This window comes from Papio anubis, chromosome 1 (genome assembly GCF_008728515.1).
Source record: "Papio anubis isolate 15944 chromosome 1, Panubis1.0, whole genome shotgun sequence".
Classification (NCBI taxonomy): Eukaryota; Metazoa; Chordata; class Mammalia; order Primates; family Cercopithecidae; genus Papio; species Papio anubis.
Window position 1 is genome coordinate 107149540 of NC_044976.1, and position 18865 is coordinate 107168404.

The 18865-nt window shown below is 37.3% G+C and overlaps 1 protein-coding gene across 3 annotated transcripts in view; it reads left to right on the forward strand.

Moving 5' to 3' along the window:
* The first annotated feature begins 2868 nt into the window (after window positions 1–2868).
* The window catches only part of STXBP3 (syntaxin binding protein 3), a 55558-nt gene continuing 39561 nt past the window's right edge, over window positions 2869–18865 (forward strand). For 2 of the 3 annotated variants that reach the window (XM_003892308.5, XM_021921657.2), the window contains exons 1-5: window positions 2869–3015; window positions 11804–11853; window positions 12613–12694; window positions 16220–16296; window positions 18031–18109. In XM_003892308.5, the coding sequence (XP_003892357.2) occupies window positions 2967–3015; window positions 11804–11853; window positions 12613–12694; window positions 16220–16296; window positions 18031–18109 (337 nt within the window). In that variant the 5' untranslated portion in view covers window positions 2869–2966. The remainder of the gene's footprint in view (window positions 3016–11803; window positions 11854–12612; window positions 12695–16219; window positions 16297–18030; window positions 18110–18865) is intronic. The other variant, XM_021921654.2, reaches the window with a different exon arrangement.

An 18865-nucleotide genomic window follows, 5' to 3' on the forward strand; every position in this document is an offset into this window, starting at 1 on the left:
AGTAGCCCACCCATGTTCACACGGCTAATCAATTGAAACACAAAGTTTCAGGGAGAGACATAGTAGCATTGATTAGACCTGCTAATTCATGCTATCTTTTAGTTAAAATTTTAATTCTAATTATTATGGGTACATAATAGTTGTATATATTTATGGGGGTACATGTGACATTTTGATACAGGTATACAATGTGTAATGATCAAATCAGGGTAATTGGGGTATCCTCAATTACCTCAAGCATTTAACATATCTTTATGTTAGGTACCCATGATATCTTTATGGAAAATATTTCTCTAGATTATTATGAATTAGTGATTGATTATTAGAGGAGATCTGGGAATAGGATAGTGAGTGATCTGCCCTAACTCAAGTGCTTGTACATTCAACCCTTGGTTATTTTGGCCATTTGCCTGCTCTGAATTATACAAAGCAGCTTTTCATCCCTGGCCAGTGTTAGCAGATTTTACCTTCCATTCTGATGTGTCACGTTTAGGGAATCCAAATTCATTTTTCAATTTGTTTAGGCAAGCAGACTAGAGGAGACGTAGAGAAACAGCTTAGCGAGCTAATGCAAAACTAGGGGAGCATGGGAGGACAGGCAATTTGGTACACTAGAAAAAGAGCAATGACCTTGGAGCCAAATGGATCCAGATCCTAGCTCATTTTGAGATTTTTCATGATTTATTTAACCTCCCCGAAACTCAGTTTTCTCATCTGTAAAATGGCAATAGTCATCTTGTTGGGCTGTTGCGAGGTTTGAGATAATATATTAATATTCAGCACACAGGTGCAATGAAACTGAGGTGTTTGAGGTCACACTGCTAGTAAGAGGCAGAGCCAGAATTGGTAGGATGTAAACCTATGCCTACGTGCAGTTAAGGCCCATGCTTGCTCCACTATTCCGCAGTGCCAACAAGGACTCTGGCCTTTAGGAGCATGAGCCACAACGGCACCACATGTGACCAGAGTCAAACTTCCAACCCAGAGGGACCTTGTGTTATTCCTTGGCACCTGGTCATTCTCCTGAAGGGTAAGAGATGGAGGCACCTCACCCATCTCACTCTTCCCTCTTGGTTTGGCTCTTCAGAGTGAGGGGCTTCACCTCAGAAGGATGAATCTTCCCTGGCACATATTTTTCTTATGGACTGGGGCTTCACCCTGCTAAACGAAGCAGAACCTAACTTAAAATGAAAAGGGAGAGGGAAATCATGTGCATTTGTTTAAAAAATTGAGCAACTGAATCAATTTAGAGTAGGTTTAAAGGAGGTCAGGGCTCCAGCTTCCATTCTCATATAAGCCCTGAACAGAAAAACCACTTATGCCATAGGTTATGCCAGAACCCATTTTATGGCCATTTTTAATTTTAGAGACAGGGTCTCACTCTGTTGCCCAGGCTGGAGTACAGCTGCATGATCATAGCTCACTGCAGCCTGGAACTCCTGGGCTCAAGCAATCATCCTACCTCAGCCTCGCAAGTAGCTATGACTCCTCAGCTTGCAGGTATCATGTGCCATCATGCCCAGCAAACTTTTTTATTAATTGTGTGTGTGTGTGTGGAGACAGCAGTCTTGCTATGTTGCCCAGGCTGGTCTTAAACTCCTGGCCTCTATGAGTCATCCTGCCTAGGCCTCCAAAAGTGCTGGGACTACAGGTGTGAGCCACCATGCCCAGCCTGTTCTTAATTCTTCATTCTCCTTTTCTCTCCTAAAAATCGCGGGTTATCCCACAGACTACTCTATTGCTTTCCATGTAGCCCAAGCCTGATCTTTGTTCCCACTCCACCACCAAGGGCATCCGTGGCAAGTTACTTAACTTTACTAAGCCTCAGTTTCCTTGTTGTTAGGGTTGCTTTGAGGATCAGTGAGGTAATCTGCTTAGCATGGTGCCTGGCATATGGTAAGTAAGCACTCAGTAAATATTAGACATTATTATTAGTAGTAGTATTTAACCACTTCTACTTCTGTGTGACCAGTTTGAATCTTTACAGCCACTAGTTCTTTGCAAATCCTTTTCGGAAAGCGTACTTTCTGCCAGTGTCATGATGGTTATCTCACAGTTAGGGCTGTTAGCAACTAAACTGATCTAATTTACGTTTGATGACTTTGATTTAAAGTCCCAAAAGAACCATGTCAGTAAACAGATTTCTGCCTAAACTTTGAGCTCAGATCTCCTCCTCTGTGAATCAACCTTCAACGATAATTTTTGATTCTGAAGCATTAACAGACCCTCCCTACATTTGTTGCACAAATTTGTTAATAAATGATTATTGTTTTGTTGGTTCATTTATGTATATCTTATCATTAAGGCATTCCATTTTTAAACCCAGTTTTAACTATCTGCAGCATTCCAGGAATCGCGCTCTTTAATTAGATTATAAATTCTTCAGGGGGTAGAGTCGGTCTCTCATTTCTTTGACTCTTCCAAAAGTCCAGCACAGTTCTTGGCACACTGGAGGGTACCTCACAGTTCTACGCAATTACTGTGTCCTTGAAAAATGAATGAAATAAACTTTTGGGGACAGTACATTTTCTATTAGGTAGTTGGGCTGGCTACTGAGTAAAATCTATTATGAATCGCCTCGCGAAGTGAAGGGTTCTTCTGTAAAGGGGAGGATCCTCCAGTCTTCGTGTATGTGTGAACTCGGAATTTCATAGACAGCCCTGTCTCACTATCGGTTTGGCACTTCGCCTTCCTAGGCCACAGGACGTCGAACCGCAGGCGACAGCCGCCTCCCGCGAGAGGGCGCCCGACTTCCCTCGGGGCTTCCACCCATACTACGCAGCCTCCGTCAGGCAGTGGGCGGAAATTTCCTTGCTGTCGCGCGTGACGTCACCGGAGGGCGAAGTCTGCAAGAGGGGGTGGGGCCTTCCCCTGCAGCGAGGGGCGGGGCCATCCCAACGCCGCTTTTGCGGCCAAAGTAGGTTGGGTGTGGAAGGTGGTGGCTGCTGTTCCGCAGTGTCGGGAAGATGGCGCCGCCAGTGGCAGAGAGGGGGCTAAAGAGCGTCGTGTGGCAGAGTGAGTGCGGTGGGGCAGGGGTTGAGAGAGGGAAGGCTGGGAGGCTGCCGTGCCGGGTCTCGTTTTGCAGCCCCAACCCAGCGGTCTGTTGAGTCGCCGCCGCGAGCACTTGTTGCTTTGGGATCTGTGTGAGGACTTCTTCCTGCTTTCCTGCCCTGCCCTGTTCCTTGCCAGCACCAGGGATGGGCGGGGTGCGACGGGACGCGGCCTTCTAGTTGGCGTCGGGCACCCACTCGCCTCGGCCGCGCTCCTGGCCGCGAAGCTCCGCCCGGGGTGAGCTGCCCTGGCCCGGCTTTCCCTCCCGCGGGGCCCGCGCCTGTCCTCGGCCGCACTCTCTACTCATCTCTGCTCTTGTCCGCTCTCCACCAGTTGGGGATGTCTCTCCATCCGAGACAATTCGAGCGCTGTTTATTCCGCCCCCATCTCCACCCCACACTGGAGTTTGCAAGGACTGTTTATTCTGCTTATTCGTGTTAGTATCAACCCGTGCTTTTCAAAAAAAAAAAAAAAAAAAAAACCCTCGCTGTTTAACAGACTCCTCTTTCCCTATTCCGAGAGGAACCTACTTTCTGAAAAGTTCTTGAGAAGGGACCATTGGAATGACCGGGTGTCCAGCCGTGACATCTTCCTGCATAGCCCGGGCTGCAGCCGCCGCTCCTTCCGTTTTCCCTACACTCTCGGGGGCCCCCTGCCTGCTGTTAGGACCGGACTTCTTATTGGTTACTGATGTTCTGCGGTGTCATCCACAACTTTCATAAACATCGCTCCAAACCTAGGTCTGGCAGGTTAGAGAAAGAATGAAACCACCTAACAGGAATAACCCATCATTGTCTGGCATTTCTGAGTTCAAAATAATTATGGCCTAGTAGTGGAAAGGGAGTAGCATCTAAGTATTTCTTAGTCCAACTTGTTGAACAAAAAACAGAAATGATTTAGTCAGCAGAATTCTGGGAGTTCGTTGTCTAAAATTAAAAATCCAAATCAGTAACTGGGATAGTGCTTAACATATAGCAGGCACTAAGCAAATGTATAAATAGGTGAAAAATTTGAAATTATCTTTTAAAAGATTAATTTTAAGGTTGGCGTTTGCTTTTTCAAGATTTACATGGCTGACTTTTTAAGATTTGGGGATGTTTTAAAACAGTGGTATTTAAATACATTTATGTGAAAATGGGTAACAAATTGTGTTGTATAAATAATTTCCAGATATGTTATTAACATCAGCATGTATGCATTTAAGCCAGTTCTTTACATATTGATTCATAAGCTTTTTCCCTTTTTCACGTTTTCCTTCTGATCTTCATATAAAGACATTGTTTTTATTATCTGTCATTCTGTGACTTCCTTTTTTAAATCAACTGACATTGACTCAACATTTTTCGTGCTGCTTCACAATCTTCGTAATTAACATTTTAAAATTGCTTTTTAAATACCTTGAGGTGGCAAAAAATTTTGATAGCAGAAAAGAAAAGAAAAAATTATGGCCAGGTGCAGTGGCTCATGCCTGTAATCCCAGCACTTTGGGAGGCCAGGGCAAGATGATCGCCTGAGCTTAGGAGTTCAAGACCAGCCTGGGCAACATACTGAACCCTGTCTTAAAAAATAATAATAAAATTAGATTTTAAAAATGTTACATAAAAACAAAATTAATCTTCCTCCCAACCAGACCCGTAGCCTTCCTCTCCAGAGACACTCAGGTTTCTTATAAATCCTTCCACAAGTTTTTTTAATGCAATTGAAAGCATGCATAGAATCATATGTTTTTGTTTTACTCAATTATCTTTGTGTTATGTCTTTTTTCATTCTGGTTGCTTTCTCTTTTATTTTGTTGGGCAAAATTTTCTTTTTTTAATTTTTGGATATTTACACAGTCATTTATTTAAATCAGTGTTAATATATTGAGTATGTACTCTGTTCTTTGATTTCCTAGAATTGACAGTTGAGTGGGAGAAGACAGGTGCACAAGTACTTAAGGACTGCTGTATTAGCAGTATGAAATTTTGGAAGAAGGAATTATTTCCTCTATGGGAGGAGGTCAGGGAAGGCTCAAGAGGAAGTGACATATAAGATGTTTCTTGAAAGGTAGTAAGATTTTGACAGGCAGAGGGAAATCTGTGTCAAACCCCAAAGGTGACAAAGTAAGTGGTTGATTATGGAAGAGGGAACAATTCCTTTTGATCGAGTACAGGGTATTCATTGCAAGGGATAGGGGGACATAGACCAAAAAGTAGTTTGGAGCCAGATTATGAAGGACCTGGTTGCTGTATTATTTAGACATTCTGTAGGCAGTGGGAAACCATTAAAAATGATATTTTCTCCTCGTTTTTCAAAGAGCAGTCACTAGCATTTTTGGCATTCTATTAAACAGTGCTGAGAGAAAGTGATTTTCTTGTTCCTATTTTGAAGATAAATTACTCTAAGATTTAATTAAGTGTAATATTAGTGTGAAGTGCACTAATGATAAGTGCACAGCTGGATGAGTTTTTTACCCATGAAACTACCATCCAGATCACGATAAAAGAATGTTTCCAAGCACCCTATGGCCTTTCCCAGTTCAAGCTCTACCCTCTCCCCTAGAGTAACCAGTATTCTGACTTATATCACCACCAAATAATTTTATAATGGTGCCTTTTTACCCTTACACTATTATGTTTACGAGAAATCCTCCATGCCCTTTGTTGTAGTGTTTTCTTCAATAATAAATATTGAATTGTGTGCACCTGTAGTCCCAACTCCTTGGGAGACTGAGGTAGGAGGATCGCTTGAACCCAGGAGGTGGAGGTTGCAGTGAGCCGAGATTGCACCACTGCGCTCCAGCCTGGGCCACAGAGACCCTGTCTCAAAAAACAAAATAAGAATAAATCTTCAATTTACTACATTTCTACCTAGAAATAATTGCTTTAGTATTTACTTTTGTATATATTTAGTTGGTTATACAGTAGTCCTTAGTTTTTTGTGTATGTGTTGTTTTGTTTTGTTTTTGAGACGGAGTCTCGCTCTGTTGCCAGGCTGGAGTGCAATGGCACGATCTCTGCTCACTGCAACCTCCGCCTCCCAGGATCAAGTGATTCTCCTCCCTCAGCCTCCTGAGTAGCTGAGATTACAGTCATGTGCCACCATGCCCAGCAAATTTTTGTATTTTTAGTAGAGATGAGGTTTCACCATGTTGGCCAGGGTGGTCTCGATCTCTTCACCTCATGATCCACCAGCCTCAGCCTCCCAAAGTGCTGGGATTACAGGCGTGAGCCACCGCACCCGGCCAGTCCTTAGTTTTTATATATTCTGCTTTCATACAATTTTTGATCATTGTATCTTGAAAGCCCCTGGGTGGTCTTTCCCATTCACAGTTCAGTCTGTTTTTGTTCAGCTGACTTGTGATGATTAACTTGTGATGATTATTGCTTTGGTTTCCTGCCCCAGGCCCCTGGGTTTGCTTTTATAAAGATTCTTACCTGTTCACTGAATAATCTGGGCCAGAGGCAGAATCTGTTGGAATCATAATTAGGAATTTAATAACATGTTTTAGTTTTCTTTTTTTTTTTTTTTTTTTTTTGAGACAGAGTCTCTCTCTGTTGCCAGGCTGGAGTGCAGTGGCGTGGTGTAGGCTCACTGCAACTTCTTCTTCCCTGGTTCAAGCAATTCTCCTGCCTCAGCCTCCCCAGTAGCTGGGATTACAGGCACGTGCTACCACGCCCAGCTAAGTTTTGTATTTTTAGTAGAGATGGGGTTTCACCGTGTTGGCCAGGATGGCCTTGATCTCCTGACTTCATGATCTGCCCACCTTGGCCTCCCAAAATGCGGGCGTTACAGGCATGAGCCACTGCATGTGGCCTTTTTTTTTTTCTTTTTTTGAGGTGGAGTCTCGCTCTGTTGCCCAGGCTGGAGTGCAATGGCTTGATCTCTGCTCACTGCAACCGCTGCCTCCTGGTTTCAAGTGATTCTCCTGCCTCAGCTTCCCAAGTAGCTGGGACTACAGGTGAGCGCCACCACACTTGGCTAATTTTTGTATTATTAGTAGAGACGGGGTTTCACCATGTTGGTCAGGCTGGTCTCGAACTCCTGACCTCATGATCTGCCCGCCTCGACCTCCCAAAATGCTGGGATTACAGGCGTGAGCCACTGCGCCCAGCCATGTTTTAGTTTTCTGAGAATATAATTTCCCTTATGGCCTACAAGTCTGATTTTTTTACTTTTGCTATTTGATTTTCAAAAACATTGTTATGATACACTATTTATAGAAGCTTGGTTTATTATTTCTCCATACTGAAATAATCATTGTAAGACTTGGTTTCTAGTCCAGGTTATACTTCTGTTTCCTAACTTAAACCATGAGGGATTTGAACCACATTTTCTTCAACATGTTTTTTTCAGCTTGAATTCTCCATGATTCCATTTTTTAGATCTTCACTTTGTTATATTTTCTTTATTTCTGCTTGCATTCCTGATAGTTTTCTCTGATGCCATAGTTTTCTTTTATGTTGTTTTGTTTGGGACATAAATATTTACTATTTACTATTAGATTTTCATTTAAGGCTTTTTGCCTGACATCTTTTTTTTTTTTTTTTAAATTGTGCTTTCTTGCTCCTCTTTTATATACTTAGGCCTGATCTTAGTCCATCTCCAGCAAATTTTAAAAATCATATACATTAAAGATCTAAAATATAAAAAATAAGGCAATAAAATGTGGAGCAAACATAGGATAGTATGGGTTAGACTTTTAAAAAGTAACTGGTAACTCAGATGCCATAGAAAAGATTATATAAAAATTGTAAGCCAGGTACCGTGGCTCATGCCTGTAATCCTAGCACTTTGAGAGTCCAAGGTGGGATGATCCCTTGAGCCCTGGAGTTCGAGACCAACCTGGGCAACAAAGTGAGACCCCATCTATACAAAAAATTTTTAAATTAACCATGTTTGGTGACTTTCACCTGTGTTCCCAGCTACATGGGAGGCTGAGGCAGGAGGATCCCTTCAGCCCAGGAGGCTGAGGCTGCAGTGGACATTGATTGTGTCACTGCACTCCAGCCTGGGTGACAGAGCAAGACCCTGACTCTGAATAAAGAAATAGCGAGCATAAGCCTGGGCACAGTGGCTCATGCCTGTAATTGCAGCACTTTGGGAGGCCAAAGCAGGTGGATCACTTGAGCTCAGGAGTTCAAGACCAGCCTGAGCAACATGGTGAAACTCCATCTCTATCAAAAATACAAAAATTAGCCAGGTGTGGTAACGCACGCCTGTGGTCCCAGCTACTCAGGAGGTTGAGGTGGGAGGATCGCTGGAGCCTGGGAAGTTGAGGCTGCAGTGAGCAGTGATCATGCCACTCACTTCAGCCTGGGTGACAGAGCATGACTCAGTCTCAGAAAACAAAAACAAACTAAAGTTACTATCTGGGTAGCATTTGGACTAGTGGAAGATTAATTTAGAGATTAGGTAGAAGCCAGTCAGTGGAGTATGTTAAATAGTATAGTTTATATTTTATTCTATAAGCAAGAGTGAGCATTTGAGGGAATTTCGAGGTGTGTATTAATATAATCAAACAGTTGTATTTCAGGAAGGTGACTCTGACAGCAGAGTGAAGAATGTATTGAAATAGCAAAGGTGTTGGAGGTGGAAAGCAGGAAATCCAGATAGGATTCTATTGCAATACTTCAGTGAGAATGAAGAATCAAGTTGATGCTGGGTGACAGTGGCAATGAAAAATAATAGCTACCAGAGAGAACAATCAATATGCCTAATAGGTGGGTGTGGGGAAAGGAGGAAATAGACAAAGACAATGACTAAGAAAATGACAGTAATACTTAGAGAAATAAGTCTAAAGTAGTTTTCAGGGTGCTGTAATGTCACCTTGAGACATGTAGCTGCTTGTATCTGTATTGTATAATCGAATGACGTTCAAAGAGAGAAGGGCTGTAAGACTGTCAAAAATTGAAAGACTAATATGATAGATGAAACTTTGATGATGAATATGCGCTGAGGAGACCAGCCACAGGAGCAAATTCTCTTACCTTTGCTCTGAGAACAAGCAGAGCAAAGGTAAGAGAATTGAGTCTTGAGGTATATCCATATTTAGGATGCTAGAGAAAGGGATATAAGGTCAAATGATTTTCATTAGTATTTAGAGGAAATGCCTCCTTAATTCTATAGTATTTGTTGATATGATTTCCTTTGACTCCTCTCTAAACATATCTACCTGTGACTGTGTCACTTTTCATGGATGCCCTTACTATCTCCATAAAACTAGTTATTTCTTTAAGGCAATAACACTGACTCTTTAGGTATCTTCAGATTCTTTTTTTTTTTTTTTTCCTCTGGCAGACACAGATAGATCTAAGTATCTTCAGATTCCAAGACAGTTCTATCACTAGAAATTTAAAGCAAGCTACATATGTAATTTTAAATTTTCTAGTAGTCACATAAAAAGGTAAAAAGAAAAAAGTCAAATTAATATATTATATTTGACCTAGTAAGTTTTTTACATTCCTTTTTTTGTACTAAGGTTTTTGAAGTCTTGTGTATTCTGTACTTACAGGATATCTCAATTCAGACTAGCTGCATTTCAGGTGCTCAGTAGCCAGATGTGTCTGGTTTCCACCATCTAGGACAATGCAGTTCTAAGGTTTCAAAGACTATAATGAGATGACTTCTGCTTAGGGAGCTTTTCTCCAATCTACTCCATCATACATTCCATGAGCATTCATTTCTTAAGAGAAAGACACAAATAAATCTGATAAAAACAAGCAAATGTCTTCAATTTTCAGCTTGTTTGAGGTGTAAAGAACGAAGCTAGCTTTGAAAGGAAAAGCAGCATAATATTTCTGTATCTGAGCTGTACCTGAGAAAATCCTTTATTTTTGCTTGTAGGGTTCTAGAAGCCAGTGCTTTTGGCTTAAATTATGGTTAAATATATCAGACTTTCACCATAATTCTCATATAACACTATAATCCTCCTAGCAAACAATATATAATTATCTCAGTTGATATTTCTTAACACTTTCAAATCTTCCCAGTCACAATAAAACCTTCCAGATCACAATTCTGAAAATGACTATAAATAACTGAATTGCTTTTACTAACATTTCTGAAACCAAATATGTGTTTTATTCCCCCCTCACACCAACCAATTCTCCAACTCTGGACCCCAACTGTATTAGTGTCAGAATTGAAATGAATTGTAGGATGTCCAGTGAGTTAGGAACTAGTTAGCTAGGAACACTAGTTAGTGTCAGACTCCACAGGTTTGAGGGGATAGTCTCACAATACTGCCTTCACTTCAAATGCCAGTACCAAGTCCCTAGACCCACACTTCCGTCTGGCTTGGCTACAAAGTCAGGAATTCCCACAATCCCCCTTCCCTTTCAGGTTCATTAATTTGCTAGAATGGCTCACAGAACTTCAGAAAACACTTTACTTACTACCAGTTTATTACAAAAGATATAAATGAACAGCCAGGTGGAGAGGTACATAGGGTAAGGTCCAAAAAGGTCCTAAGCATAGGTGCTTCTATCCACATGGAGTTGGGTGTCTCACCCTCCTGGCACATGGTTTGTTCACCACCTTGGAAGCTCTCCAAACTCTCTTAAGGGGTTTTTATAGAGGCTTCATTATATGAGCATGACTGATTGAATCACTGGTGATCGAACTCAATCTCCAGTCCCTCTTCCTTTCCCAGAGGTCCTGGGGTAGGGCTGAAGGTTCCAACCCTAATGCTTGGTCTGGTGACCAGCCCTCAATCTAAAGCTATATAGGGGCCCCTCACCCAAGAGTCATTCCATTTGCAGATGGAAGAGACACTTACCACTCAGGAGATTCCAAGGCCTTTAGGGGCTCTGTGCCAGAAACTGGGGGTAAAAACCAAAATTTTTTATTGTACCACAGTAACTATTACTATTTATACCTTCTGATAGAAGAGCCGTCATTTTTTAACATCACTTGTTATCAAAAACTTGTTGATAAATTTCCCAAAAGCATTAACTTAAATATAAATTAGGAAATGGAAAAGCTTAAGTTAATGAAATAACCATCTCATTAACAAGAATTAATGAAAAACAGGTTACTATAATTTATATTTTAATTATATTTTATGTATTACTATGTATTACTACTGATTTGAAAATCAATTGAACATTAATAAAACATAGTAAGTGTGGGAAATTGTTTTATTAAGTAGAACAGATATTTGTGTAAATTGTCTACATGCGTTATTTAATACATAATGGAAAATGTTTTTAAATCAGTGAACTAATTTTTAAAACATATTTAGAGAATTTTGAAAATCATTGTAAGGAACATAATATTTATTGATTATAAATCAAAATTGAATATTGGTGTCCAAATGCTGTGATATGTATTGTTGAAAAGTGTAATGTAGTAAATCAGTATGAAAAATGTTTATGCAGATTTGATTGGCAGATATAATTTAGCAATGGGCAACTTAAGGATGTTCCGGTGGGTTTTTTGTTTTCATCTTGTTTTACTTGGGATTTAAGTAGAATAGGAAAAACCAAATCAGGTAATACTTTTAGAAATATTTTCTCGGTATGTTGATGTACCTAAATATATTAACCCTTTTTATAATACCTTTTAAAGTTAAAAAATTGATTACAGTTGAAATGTACTGTATAGGCTAGGTATTAGAATTGGATTTTTCCATAGGGTTTAACAAATATGTATGCTTTTTATGTAGTTTAACAAATTTCAAATTGGATTTTTCCTTAGCCATTTTGGACTGTTTGAATTACTATGTTTCTGTTGATTTAATTCCTAAGTAATTCCTTTCTTTTTTAAACAGAGATAAAAGCAACAGTGTTTGATGACTGCAAGAAAGAAGGTGAATGGAAGGTAGAATTTGCATACCTTGCCTTATAAAAAATAATACAAACTTTAAAAACAATACAGTATAAAAACTACATAGTATTTACATGGTGTTAGGTATTCTAGTATAAGTAATCTAAAGATGATTTGACCTATGTGGAAGGATGTGTGTAGGTTACATGCAAATACTACACTATTTTATGTAAGAGATTTGAGTATCCATGGAGTTTTGGTATACATAGGGGTCCTCGAACCCCCATGGATACTGAGGGATGACTATATAGGGTGTGGAATCACACTGCTTGGCTCTGAATACTATCTTCACCACTTAATTGCTTGGCTCCTTGCGCAAATTACTTGACCTCTCTCTGCCCCCATTTCCTTGTTTATAAAAATGGTGATGGCAATACCTCATATGGTAATTGTAAATATGAGGTGAATTAATCCATGGAAATGGCTTAAAACAGTGCTTTGTGCAATAATTGTTCTACAAGTGACAATTGTAATTTTAAGAAAATTTGATGTTAAACATAATGTCATTTAAAATGAATAAGCTCTATGCTTCAAATTAGAAATATTTCTGTTTGCTTACTTATGTACAATACTATATGCATGTATACTGAGAAAATCTCTAGATTGTGCAAGATAAAAGATGAGATCATTTTGCCTACTGTCCTGATATTTTATGTTATAAAAGGCTTTATAAAGGTTAATGGATAAAATTCTTTTTTTCATTCTTGGTAATGGGATGCTTACAGTATTTTTTAAATTTGTGTTTGTTTTAAGATAATGCTTTTAGATGAATTTACCACTAAGCTTTTGGCATCATGTTGCAAAATGACAGATCTTCTAGAAGAAGGTATTACTGGTAAGTGTTATTCTTGGCATGAACACTTTTTAATTGTAATTGGGGGAGATCTGAAGTATTAAATTTTAGTTAGTAATTGTGTTTCTAAGGAGCTTATTTTTTAAAATTACTGTAGCCATAACAATTAGATTTAACATTCTTTTCTCTGAATCTTCTGTCAGTTTTTTTTTCCCTCAGCTGAGACATATAATTAAGACCCCTAACCAAGCCTAACTCAGTTGCCTTGTTGAGGTTCTTTAAATGTTTTGCTCATATATATATATATATATAAAAAAACAAGTTTGTGTATTGATACACAAGCTTTACTTCAGTATTTTGATTTAGTTTATGGTTTCATGTATCGCTTTAAAGTGGATATCAAGATTTATGTCATAAAATTAACTTGTACGTACTTACAAATGCATAATGCTGACTTTGTAAATTTATCTTTATTACCAGAAAGGAGGCAAATAATTATAAGTTTAAATCAGTTTTAGTATGAAAATTTGAAATACTTACAGATTCTGAAAAAAAATCATAATGTCACAAGAAGTTATCTTCCTCTAGGCAGGATTATGTTATTGAGATATTAATCTATATTACCTATTGAGGAAAATACTAATATCTTGTAACATTCATAATCGTGTTATCCTTAGTTCATCCTTTAACTCACTTATTAAAATTTGATCTTCATAATAACCCTATGAAGACAGATATCAAATACTCTCATTTCTAATGAGGAATCTGAGGCTCCAAGTGAAATATAATTCATTTATATTTTGAATCCTAATGTAGTTTATGTACTGTCTGTTACTCCTAACTTAATGAAGTTCAAAAATATACCCAGTATTTTCAAGAAAGTCTGACCGTATCATATTTATGTTTTGATGTTTATATATAAAATAATCTTTTTTTTTGAGACAGGGTCTCCCTCTGTCACCCAGGCTGGAGTGCAGTGGTGTGATTTTGGCTCACTGCAGCCTCCTCCTCCCGGGTTCAAACAGTCCTCCCATCTCAGTCTCCCAAGTAGCTGGGACTACAGGCATACACCACCACACCCAGCTAATCTGTGTATTTTCTTGGATAGAAAGAGGGTTTCACCATGTTGCCCAGGATGGTCTCGAACTCCTGGGTTCAAGTAATCCACTTGCCTTGGCCTCTCAAAGTGCTGGAATTACAGGTGTGAGCCACCATGCCCAGCCATAAAATAACCTTTATTGTTGATTACATACTCAATTTGTGGTCTTTCTGACCCTCAGTGTAAAAAGCTCTAAACTAGAAATTAGAAAATTGAAGCCTTGATTTTTCTACTGAATAAGTGAAATATTGATTAAGCCACTTAAGTTTTTTAAGTTCCGAAAGGTCATTCTGATGTGAAACTAGGGTGAGAACCATTTGATAACACATAAAAGCTCTGGAACTGCAGAGCTGTTATGCACGGTAGGGAGGTTTATTGCATTTTGTAGACCATCGTTTCTCACTGTATGCTCAGTATTAATAGATATTCTTCTAGGAAGGGATTCTGTGGCCAGTACATTTAGGGAACAGTATTAAACACAGCTCAACAGCTTTCTTTAGGACTTCAGAGTCTTTATATGCCAAGGTATAAGTAGATCCCCTGGGTAAAATGATAGTATTCAGTTTTCTTAACTTATTTGGCCACAGAAAGCTATTTTTGAGAAGCGTTTCATAGGACTGTATATCATAGAGCTCGCTGCTGTGGGATACCTTTGATATCCTCCAGACCCACGTAAGTTTGCTATGGTTTAATTGTAGTCATATCTTCTAACTTAAACTCAAAACAGTCCTTTTGAGTTCCACATTAGCTCTCCTGAAAATCCCTCTATGAAACTGGGCATTGGCAGGTTCAGCAGTCAGACTTTCTGTTGTCATTCAGGTCATTCATGAAAATATTTAGTAGTGTCTTGGGATTAAAAAAAAATTGGGAAAAAAATGCTCTGTCAGGATTTGCTACTTGAGTGGAGAAAAAAGTCAAGTGTAAAAACCTTAAAAAAAATAGACTGAAGCCGGATACAATGACTCATGCCTATAATCCCAGCGCTTTGGGAAGCTGAGGCAGGAAGATCACTTGAGCTCAGGAGTTCAAGACCAGCCTGGGCAATATAGTGAGACTTTGTCTCTACTAAATCCAAAAAAATTAACCCAGCATGGTGGCACATACCTGTAGTCCCAGCTACTTGGAGAACTGAGGCAAGAGGATTCCTTCAGGGAAGTCAAGGCTGCAGTAAGCCCTGATTGTGCCACTATACTCCAGCCGGGGTGACAAAATGGACCTTATTTCAAAAAAATAAATAAAAAGTGAAAGACAGATTGGGAATTGGATTATTCTTTTTCACTATTAAAGACCATTCTCTTTGTTTTTTTGGTTTTTTGATAGGTGTGTACTTTTCGGTGAATGGAGAAGTGGCACTTTCTGTTATTAATAAAGAGATTTCAGAATATTCTCAGAGCCTGAGTTCTAAATCATATCTATCACAGTATTTTCAGTGTTTTAACATGTATATTATTCACCAAACAAAATAGTATGTATAGCATGGCTGTAAGACACTCCATTCTGAGCATTAAACAATTGAAATAAATGAGCACAGATTAAACCTTAATTTTTTCAAGTAAAATTATAATAGTTGAGAATGAAGAGAAAAAGATTAAATTTTTCCTTGGAAATATTATTTGATTGTCTAGTAGTAGTTATGATAAACCTCTACATTACTAATATACATTCAGGAATGAGAAAAGGAAATCACCAAATTTAAAAGAGAAGTCCAGCAGTAACCTCTCTTGCCAGTCACATTAATGTTAATTCTTTCTAGGCCCTTTGTCAACATGAATCTTGAAAGATGGTTCTCTGGATTTGTTGAAGGATACTTTAAATTAGTTTTAAGAAATATATATGTAGCTTTAAATAATTTGACAAAGTTTATTAACTTTATATTCACTTTGCTTTAGGTAATCTTATAAATGGCTTAATTTCCATAATTAAATATATAATTGACTAAATTCTAGTGATGTTCTGTTGCTGAAAAAGTACTTTATGAATATTTACGTGTGGTTTTAAAAGAATAGGAGTTAATTGGCAATTTATTTAAACAGCACTGTGGCAGGTGAAAACTTGGGCTCTGGAGTCAAATCTGGGTTAGAAGCCTGCCTGTTCCACTTTGTAACTGTATGATTGGATAAGTTACTTCTTTAAGCCTCAGTTTCCTCATTTGTAAAATACTTGCAAGGTTATTATGAATTTTAATGAATAATTCATGTAAGAAAATGAATTATTCATTTAAGAAATGAATAATTTCTTACGTTATTTATGTAAGAAAATGAAGAATTTTCATTTTTCATTTTTCAGGATTTTAAAATGTATCCAGTGAAGACAAAGAAAATGTTAAACCCAGTAAATGTTTTTGTTTTCATATTATTTGTAAATGTATTTTCATATTATTATAAATGGAAAATACAGTAAAGTTTATTTAAAAATTATTTTAAGTGTATAAATATTTGGTTATATAAAATGACCTTTTTTCTTGTTAGTTGTAGAGAATATTTATAAGAATCGTGAACCTGTCAGACAAATGAAAGCTCTTTATTTCATCACTCCGACATCAAAGGTGAGTATTTTGAGGCCTTAAAAAATAGGTTCATCAATATTTCACCATTGTTACGGTTTACTAATAGAAAATTCAAAGTAATGAAGTACACTTTAGTAGAAAAATATTGCCATAAACTAGTTTGCTTGGGAAAGTTTTTTCTGTTAGAAGATTATTTGCATTCTTCCCAATGAGAATGTATAAGTAAAAGAATTCCTTTTTTCCCATATGTGAAAGCAGAATTAAATTGTGTAAAATAACATTTCTTTGCATGTTTTGTTTTTCATGCAGTTTCTATTGAACTATACCTTTTGGGGGGATGGTAATATAGGTAAAAGAAATAATCTATAGTCTTGGATTACTTCTTTATCTCAGTGACTTTCCGGTAGCATATTTGTATTTATATATGAAGATGGATATATATGTGTGTATATATATATTTTATGTGAAAGGAAAGTCTTTAGTTTATAATCTGACCCTATGACCTAACTCATACTTGATGCCAACCTTTTAGAGCCAAATTATCAGATTTCTTTATTCTGTACAATATCTGAGAATGCATTTTTGAAAACCTGATCTCTCACTTATTCCCATGTAGAATGTTAATTTGGCAATCTCTGTTTCATTTCACTTCTAAAAAATTCTAACAGACATTAAAAAAAAAAAAAACCTGATACTCACTTTTTAATCTCTACATGTTGGCTGCTAGTGGGTTTTAATGATATTTTATATCTTATCTGTAATATAATTCCATGAGAGAAAAATTTATGATTGGAAAAAAAAATGCAACTTAAAAAAATGCACCATTTTTCATCTAGCAAATTGACAGAGGGATTTAAAATATATATATGGGTGTGTATGTGTGTGTGTGCATTCTGACTGTTCTGGTTATCAGTGGATAATGGAGCAGAAACTACCATATACTGCTAGTGGGAGTATAGATTGATACAGCCTTTTTGGAAAATAGTTTGTAATTTTTTATCAAGAACCTTAAAAAATGTTTTATATTTTAGAGTTTATTGTTAGGAAATAAATAGTCTAGCTAAGTTTCTAGCAGTAAATAAATCTAATTAAATTTTAGCACTAATAAATAATAGGCCATATGATATCTGAATGAAATATATGAATGAAATGATAAATAAATGAAAACCCATGTGGCCATTAAAAATAATTTTTCTAGGGGTTGTTAGTGACCTAGATAAATGTTCATTTTGGATGTTAAGTGACAAAAGCAAGATACAAAATTGTATATTCCTCATTCTTACAGTCACCTACCAAGTTTTGGGTCTTTCTAATCACTTGATAGTTTAAGCTCCTCACTCACTGTCTCTCACTGCAGCACTTCTCCAGTCATAAGTCTTGGTGGTTTCGTTATCCATGTAGATGATACTTACAGTATGTTGGTTTCTAGTTCCTTAATCTGTTATCTTCCAATAGTCTTGTCTTATATGTTGTTTCAGTTTTCCTAGACCTCTTCATTGCCAATAAGAGCATCCTGTTCATACATATTACCTTACTCTTTTTTTTTCCCCAAAACCAAAACTGGTTAATATTACCTTACTCTTGTTACCTTACTACCTTATTAGCTATCACTGGCTGGAGAATATAGCATCTTAAAAACTCAGTTTATAAATTAAACTTTTAGCCAGTAAGGTTTTATTTTATCACTGAAATAAAATAATATTAGTCATTTCAAAAGGTAACATTTAAATTAATATTTAATAAAATGTGTATTAACATCTAACCTTTTTTAAGTCTGTAGATTGTTTCTTACATGATTTTGCAAGTAAATCGGAGAACAAGTATAAAGCAGCATATATTTACTTCACTGACTGTAAGTCTTTTTAAAAGTTATTGCTTCATTGTTTAAAATTCCATTAGTTTTAAACTGTTGACTTTTTAAAAATCATCCAGCCCAAAATGTCATTAAAGTATCTACTTTTTATAATATTATTTCAGTCCTGGTGATTTTCTATTTATCATTTATTCTAATTAGGCTAGAAAGAATCTAAAAATGTAAGATTATATCTATCCTAATTCATACTAAGGTGATCAAAAATTAAAAGAAACTATTCCCAACTGCTTTCAAAAGACAATCATTTTGCTGGGGATGAGAGGGATAGGTGGAGAGGGCTAGCCCTCAAATCCTGTGCTGGTGACAGGAAGAAATATTTTTAATCAGCGTTTCAGTTAGGGATTTGATTCTCTTGTAAAAAACAAAGACCTTTTGAGAGGGCACTGAAGAAAACAGACATCTGTTTGGCAAATATGAAGGGAGAAAATCTGTGACATTTATCTTACTCTGCTGTATGATCACATAGAAAACTAGTAGCTAAAGAATCACAGAGAAGTTCAAAGACACATACAATTCTGTCTTATGTTATATGTTATATAATATACTTCAAAATAAAAATATCACTTAACTAAATTAAGTCTTGGTCTCTGCTATTAGAGGTCCTCACTTTAAGTAGTATATCATTTTTCCTATGAATTTTTATCTCATGCCTAATAGTTTGGATTTTAAAAACGTCACACCATAAGTATTTGTTATGTAACCTTATTATACAGAGCGTCATGTTTATGGAATTGA